The following is an 8,069-nucleotide window of genomic DNA, read 5'->3' as shown; positions in this document are numbered from 1 at the left end:
ACGACCTGTTGCGTCGTGTCTCATCTCACATTGCGTCTTGAAGGGTCTGTGGAAGTTTTATAGTACGTGCGTCTTATGTCAAATAAATTTGTTGTTAGTGCGCCTTCCGTGTGTGTTGTCCTCGTCTGTTTTTAGCGCTTTTAATCCGGCGTCTGTGGAAGACCAAGAGAACCCTGACTTGGAGAAAATTATTTCAGTACCGACTGAACATATTTTTAATGCAAAATATTTCACCGTGTAAAAGTAACAACCACAATAGCTCGGCCACAACAATTTTTATTTACCGAGCGTTTCATCTGCCTTATTTGTAATCGTGTTTTCTTCAGTGCTGCGAAACTTTGTAGAGAACCTCAATTTCCGTTTTCTATGCTACTAGCTAACAACGAAGGGCATAACATTGCCCATGGATGTTTGTCAGCTCTCGTGGGACAACCACATCGCTTGTGCGAGATGTCAACCAGCATGCAGCTTGTGTGATCACCACAAGCACTGACAACAGCTGTGGTGATAGCTTACAGTTACCAGATGCCTCGATCTAGGCGTAATTTATAAGCTTTACGTCTCCTCTTTCTCAAGAAGGCCGACAATGCGAAACGCAACGACGCGGTCTCCGCAAACGATGTGTCCAATCAACGCGGGATATCGTTTGAGGAGACCAATCACAGGTCTCCCCGCATTCTCGGGCTTCCTGAGAAAGAGGGAGGAGAGGGAAAGGGTGTTATTTTGCCATTATTGCACCTACTGTACTATGGTTTTTGATCACCCTCGGTGCTCCTATCCGATGCTTCTTTTTTCTTTTCGTTCTCTATTGCACATTCACCCGAGAAAGCTTTAGTTGTTCAGTGAACTACGTCACTCATTTATCTGTCATTCTCATATCACTTATTTAATGCCTCACATGTATTGGATAGGGCACTGCACACCGGTGGTGGAACACCCTGTCATCATCGTATATTCCCAAGCAGCACAATGTACTGAAAGTCAAGTGCAATAGGGGTGGACGGGTAGGTAGAAGGCCTTGAACAGGCTCGTGAAACTGAAGTATTTTGATAAAACACATACCGACCACCCCTATTGCACTCGACTTTCAGTACATTTTGCTGCTTGGGTTGCTGTTGGATCACGACAAACTCCCCTGTAACTGAAAAACACAGTATCCGTTTTTCCGTTTTTTTCCCCTTTTTCTATAATCAAACTCAAACTCAAACAGTATCCGTTTATCTTTCCCAAGTGCCGTTACAGTGGCTATGCTCCGGCTCGAGTTGACGGACGGAACTGCGTTATTGTTAAGTATGCTTCGAATGGTACATGCTACTGCGAGGGATCAGCGCAACAAACAACGCAGACAAATGAAACAAGTCTCTGTCTATCAACTCGGCGAACTTTATCGCGCGGATTTTAAATATTCTGGCAACAACTCAACGGAGGTGTGCATCAGCAGCCCGTCGATCGGTCTGTTTCCAACTGAGATTGGCTATCTTGAAAGGGCACACGCGCGTAGAACAAGTTGAAAGGAAGTTAGTGATTTGTAATGGCATATGCGCCGGTTGGGTAGTTGCCTGAGTGTTTAAACAAACGGTGAAGTGCTTTTTTTTTTTCGTTTTTGGCTGCAGCGTGTCGTGCAATAAATAATATGAGCCCTTGATGGCGATGGTGATGTGATAAAGAAAACAACCACTACTACTAGTATTAGTAGTAGACTAGTAGTAGCTGGTTTACCATAGAGTAGCGAAGGAACCACTAGTGCTGCTCGCCTGTAGCGCGTGAGAGAGGCCCACACTCTAGGAACTCTCCACTCCTTCAAAGAGCACGTAAGTGAAAGAGGGAAGTCGAGGTCACCTCGTGACGTCCGCAGTCCCGATGAGAGGGTCAATCAGGTGACACGTAGCCCGGCGCGACCGACGCGCCGTAACAGTAGCAGACGAATTTTGGATGGCCAATGAGAGCTTACGGCTGCGCGTAGGTCTGGTGACGTCACACGAGGAGATCTGGCCGTGCCGATGGCAGCTTTCTGCGTGCGTTTTTGATGGCGCAGTGACGATACATCGCACACTGAAAATATTGTTCATGGTGGCTGCAGATATATTGTTTGATGGATGAAACAAGGTTACGAGTCATGTTAAATGCCACTTTCTTGCGCCTTCAAAATGTGTGCCTGTGCAATAAAGTTCTGTAAAGTGATAGCCAGCGATGTACCTCGTTATATTTATCTTTCTGTCTGCGTTGTTTTCTGCGCTGCGCGAGTCATTATGACAGTCGGCACAAATGTTTTATTGCGTTTCTCGAGTGCTCCTTGTTTCTTAACACAAGGGCTTATACGCATTCAGTTTCCTTTGGGAAACTGGCAGAGGTATTTTGAAACGGTAGCACAGTTGACGTCGTCCCATCCGAAGTCTATCTCGTTGCCCAGCTGTGCGCAGTGTTCCAGGTCGTTGTGGTTGTCCGGTGCTCCAGGCTTCCAGAACTGTTTTGTCTTCAGACGGTCGCCATTGAGCCATCGCCACACGCCTTCCTGCACATGCACGCATTTTACATGTAGCAATGAGAACAATAATGGGAACAATGAACTTCAAGGATATGGATACGTCGGTGCATTTGAAAGTAATACTGTCTTTTTTTTTTTTTAACGACAAGTTGTTCACCTGTTCAACGTCGGTTAGACCAATGTAGGCATTGCGAACTTTGGCCACTCGCATGACTTCACGCAAGAATCGGTTGACGTCGCCCTCATCGATGCGTGCAAGGAAACCTCCGTCCACTTCTTCGCATACCTGAAGCGCTTCGGTGAAATTGTGCGATGTCTCCGACAACTTGTAGTACAGCCCATCGCCTTTTAGGTTGGTATACAAGGAGTACCCGCTCGAAGGTACTGTAACAGGAGTGAACCTAAATTGGAGGGCACATCAGGGGTACAGGTATTCCAGGCAATCTCGAAATCTGCAGTGAAGTCACACAAAGCGTGCACTCTTAAAACGGAACTTCACCACATAACACACTGAAGCATGACCAGAATGACGTCATTATCACCCCTGATTTGCGGAAAGAGCGGGGCGGACGCCTTTTTGTGACAATTAACGTAAATGTGCAAGTGTCACAAAAAGGCGTACTCCTCTCGTTTTCAACAAATGAGCAGAGAGAACGACGTCCTTCGGGATTATGGTTGGCAAGGAACGTGAAGTTATTTCGAGATTGTGTGTTCGCCTGTAGAGGTCTCCTGTAAAGCGTGCTTTCGCTGCGCTGCCGTATAGTATGCAGGAGAAGCAACCATGCAGGTTGCTACCTAAGCTACGTAGCTACCTCGGTGGTTTGCCAAGCAACCAACCGAACCATCCTGCACCGCATCCACACAAGACGAACGATCGACGGCACGAGCAATGACAATGTCGACTGCATTTAACGTGAACGTGATAAAACGGTACACAGAAATTACACGGCGACTGCGTAGAGAAACGAGATAATGCATATTCTGTGATCCCTAAAATAAAAGATTCCCTGCTGATTCTTTTACAGCGACAGCCGTATATTGCGTATATAGCGATAGCCGGATATTGTGCGTGTGCGGTTTGTCCCAGATATCGCGGCGCGGTGAGTCGCGGAAGAATCGCGCTGCGAAAGTGGCGTGATGCGACTTTGAGTATCACGTGAGGTGTGGTGATGCAGGTGGCGGGAGTGGGAAGCACAAGACGCCAGGCCTTTCGCCAGGATGGCTCGTCGAGGGAGGTTCTTAGCGAAGGTTCTTGTCTTGTATACTTGCAATATGAACTCGTTCAGAAAAGATTGTAAAGATTATTAAACGTCTTAACAGGGATCGAGTTGCAATGCATTTGTAAGAGATAATTTCGAAATATTAGCACATTATATGTTAAGAACTGTCAAACACAGTTAAAGAATCGTGTTGATGCAGTCCAGGTCTGTCGTATTAGTCTAAACGCCGATTATTAGTCGATTAGCCTGTCGTATTAGTCTATTAAGCCGTATTAGTCTAAACCCCTGCTCCCAAAGGAAACGTTTTCAGTTAAAGTTTACTAAGCAGAGAAAGCAGTTAACCGCGTTACACATACACTTGCACCAACTTAAATTCGAGCAAGATGGCGTGGAAAGTTACGCACCACATTACAAACTAGTCAGCCGAGAAAACGATATCATGGGAGATAGCGTCACTGATGTATATGACTTACGGGCAACACACGTGGTGTTATCTTCGATGTAGTACCCCGGAGCGCACTTGCACAGTCCAGGCTTGATACGGCAGACAGAGTTCGGCCCAGCTCTCATTTGGCATTCAAAGTTCTTTTCACATGGTTGGCCCAAGTAAGGTTCGTAGATAACTGTGGATCATTCGTTCAAAGTCATTTAGTTTGATCAGAGAGAATTATGTCTGATAATGGCAAATGCATGCTGGCCCACATCGAGAGGTGCGTCCGAAAATATCCTTTCACTGAAGGGTCTACGGTAGCCGTTGACGGCGTTGTCTTCGCTTTAGCGAGCTTACCGGTACCAATCACGGCGCAGTGAACTTCATCTGTTGAGCAGTAGTGGGGAATACTGCGTCTAATGCTTACGCTGTCAACGGCTCGCTAAAATATGATAATATTTCGCATTTTTTGTGCCATTGTCTTTTCTTGTGCACGCCATTGTGTTTGTGTTTTCGTCTTTTCCTTGTTTTGAACTTTCTGGAGCAAGTCAACAATTTCGTTCCATGGATACAGAAAAGGGCTTTCTTGTTTCCCAAGCACAGACGCACATAACTTTTGACAGTGAAAAACGCGTAAAAACAAAGTGTATATAACAGGTTTAGTCAGTTAGAAAGTTATGAGGTAGATAAATACTAAAGTTAAAAAAGTATATATAACAGCTAACTGATATTATCAGAATACATCTGTATCGGCATTTGTATGTTACGGGCTTGCACGAGATCGTTCCGGTGTTGTAGTGCTTCCATCAAGAGCGGAGTTACGAACAAAAATAAACGATCGCCGCTTTTTTACGCGCCAGAATTCAATGGCTAAATATGCTATAACGTAGAACGACAAGCACAGCCGTATGTAAAAAAGAAATGAGGATTTGAAACAGAAGTTGACGTGTATTTCTGTAAAACCATTCGCGCAAGCTGGGACGTCATTTTTAGAAAAAACCGCCGGTACTTACTTTCTTCACAGCGCGGGGAGCAGAATCCAGCCTCCCTACAGTATGGCGTGGGAAACAGTATTCCGTCGTGCTGAAAATACAGGCATGGTACAATTCTACCGAATGGGAGTCAAAAGTGCCGTAATGACCAGCACAGTCTCATCTCCTCAACTCACTGGCATTCCAACTTGACGAATTTTGGTACTGCTACTAAACGACGGTCCTGATCGATTGCCATTATGCTCTCTGCACTTCCACAATCAGTGATCGCTGAACGCATTATTCGATTCAATTCAACTCATTTTTGCTTCACCAATCAAGTGTGGAGGCACCGACAAAAAGCTGTAAAGTACAGCTTTAACGAGGGTCCGGCCCCCGTACAGCATACAATCAGTATAACATAATAAAAATAAATCTAAATCTCCAAAATTACTAATGCACATCAGAATAACATATGATAAATACAAACTAGTCCATGACAATGCTAGCACTATATAAACTAAACTTAAACACAAATACGTACTGACATCAATTACTGATTACATCGATGACATCAATTAATGAATGTGTGAATTATGTGATGGCTATGCTGTTCAACATTATTCCAAATATGTATCCTGCAGTAACGGGATGCGTGCCAGGATGGGGAGAGGGTGGGTGGGTCAACCCTCACCCCGAACTGGTACTTTTGGTTGTGCATTCGGGAAAGGAAAAAAATGGGGGTGAGTACAGAGACACCGTATATACAGGGAGCGACTTTTTCGGGTTGAATGACTTTCTCAGATTCGGGGGGTAAAAATCGGGCGCTACTTTTAAATCTGTAATTCGGGGAGAAATCGCGCGACAATTCTGCCTTCGGGTGTTATCGGGTGTTTTTCTTTCTCCTCTTGTCTATTAAGGCATTTCCTAGACCTTTTTTTTTTTTGTAACCTACCGGCGCTAATCCCCGGAGGCATAGACAGTGCTGACACACATGGGTGTATTTCTGGGAACGTATGTAACCCATTCTTACGTGTGTTAGACGGGGCGGCCTTTGTGCGTCTTCAGTGGAAACGTCACTTGAGGATTTCATAGTGAATGGTATTCGGGGCGGAATCGGGTTTAACCCGAATTGGTCGGAGCTCAGTTCGGGGGAGGGGGGAATAACCGCGCGGGATCGGGTTTAACCCGAAAAAGTCACACCCAACCGGTATATATCAACGCGTCCTTACGCAAACGCGTAGGTAGGAAAACATCGTGAACATACATATGTAGCGTTTATTTTTGCTGCTTAAGACACCCATCCCCAACGCGTCCTTAAGCAAACGCGTAGGTAGGAAAACATCGTGAACATACATATGTAGCGTTTATTTTTGCTGCTTAAGACACCCATCCCCAACTCACCTCATACTTTACGCTAGGTTGAAGGTCGTAGTAGCTCATGTGTTTGTTTTCCGTCAGGTGAAGGCCTGTTTCGTTACAGAGATCACGGTCCAGTAGCTGGCACAGCGAGGCCCCGTAGTTGAAGGCGCGACAGTTCTCCGTTTGAAGACAGGCTCCGAGGCACGCTGTTGGACCGTGCACTTTCAATTCCATCAACGGCTCCACGATCAAAGTTTGACGCCGTCTGAACTCGCTTGTGCCGACCGCTACCCGGGTCGGTGGAAGAGCAACCCGACGCCGAGCAAGCGCAACATCCAGCGATAACAGAACTATGCCGAGCCACAGCATATCTTTACAATGTTGCCGCGCTATTAAAACGAAAGGATTAACCGGAATTGTTCACACCGTGAACTGTCAGGTTAACTCGATGTGTCGTATGCAACGCGATGCGGGCAACGTAAGGGCGTTCGGTTCGCTGTGATAGGTCGAACGACGTCGCGTGAGACAGATGTAATTTGTCTTATCGCGCAATTAATAGATTACAAGCATGCCCGTACTCAGTGCCTACCGGTGCGTGGCTTACTTGTGTGGTGCATTATAATAGGAAGCTCCCGTTGTGTGTGGCGGAGGTGATGTTTTATGGAGCAGGCATGGCAGCACTATACGGGCTGGCGTCGGCGCTTCTTGTGAGTGCTATGGTACTCGTACACTCTAAGAAAAAAGGAGTAAAGTAAGGGGTAATTGCAGTAATGGGGAGTAACTCCCCGTTCTAGTGCCATAACCCCGAAATTTACTCCTCAGAACTGCAAATAGCGACTGAACTTCTCCAATGGCCTCCTGAATGCAACAGTCAACGTAGATATGTGCTCTTCGTGAATTAGATGGAATAAGGCTATATAACTTAGCGAACTGAGCAATTTTCCACCCACACACAAAGGAAGAAGAAATAGTTGTTCTTTCTCGCGAAATTGTGTCCTATATGCATGTCAAGATTTTATATATCACTCCAAATATTACGGTTGACAGTTTAATTCAAATTATTTTGATTCAAGAACTGTTACAACTAGAGATGGGACGAATTCAGAATTTCCCGAATCCGAATCAGAATCCAAGGAAGGTTCTGCGAATCCTCGAACCTTACGAATCTCGAATCCTTCGAATCCTTTCCTTAAAAAAAAAAAAAGAAAAGAAGAAAAAAATTTAAAGAGCCAGGGGCAAGAAAACACGCTTCTATTGAAAACTGTTTCGAAGCACAATTTGATATAAGTGAACCCTCGTTAATATGACCCCCGATAATCTGACATACGCGCTTTACGACCATACTCCTGGGGAACAATGCAGTGAAACCTCTGCAAATCCCCCTCCCCCGTTAATATGAAAATTCCGCATTATGACCGAAATTTTAGGGAACGGAGAACGGCCGTGGTCATAATAACGAGGGTTCACTGTATTTGTTTAATGAAAAACGAATTAAATAACAGTTCACTTTCAGGAGAAAACGCACCCATATACTACTTCTTAAATGTAACTTATTTAAACGTGTTGTTCATCGACTGCAGGAAATACGTAAACTCTCGTGT

The 8,069-nt window shown here is 45.2% G+C and overlaps 1 protein-coding gene across 1 annotated transcript; it reads right to left on the bottom strand.

The window, feature by feature from the left end:
- Nucleotides 1–2,222: 2,222 nt before the first annotated feature.
- Nucleotides 2,223–6,827, bottom strand: LOC135397650 (collectin-11-like). The gene is made up of 5 exons (XM_064629262.1): nucleotides 6,511–6,827; nucleotides 5,149–5,218; nucleotides 4,179–4,328; nucleotides 2,643–2,869; nucleotides 2,223–2,512 (listed from the first exon to the last, which is right to left on the bottom strand). The coding sequence occupies exons 1-5, from the start codon at nucleotides 6,700–6,702 to the stop codon at nucleotides 2,324–2,326; spliced, it is 828 nt and encodes a 275-aa protein (XP_064485332.1). The 5' UTR covers nucleotides 6,703–6,827; the 3' UTR covers nucleotides 2,223–2,323.
- Nucleotides 6,828–8,069: the final 1,242 nt, after the last annotated feature.

Source organism: Ornithodoros turicata, chromosome 6, assembly GCF_037126465.1.
Source record: "Ornithodoros turicata isolate Travis chromosome 6, ASM3712646v1, whole genome shotgun sequence".
Lineage (NCBI taxonomy): Eukaryota > Metazoa > Arthropoda > Arachnida > Ixodida > Argasidae > Ornithodoros > Ornithodoros turicata.
This window is presented reverse-complemented; position numbering and strand designations above follow the sequence as displayed.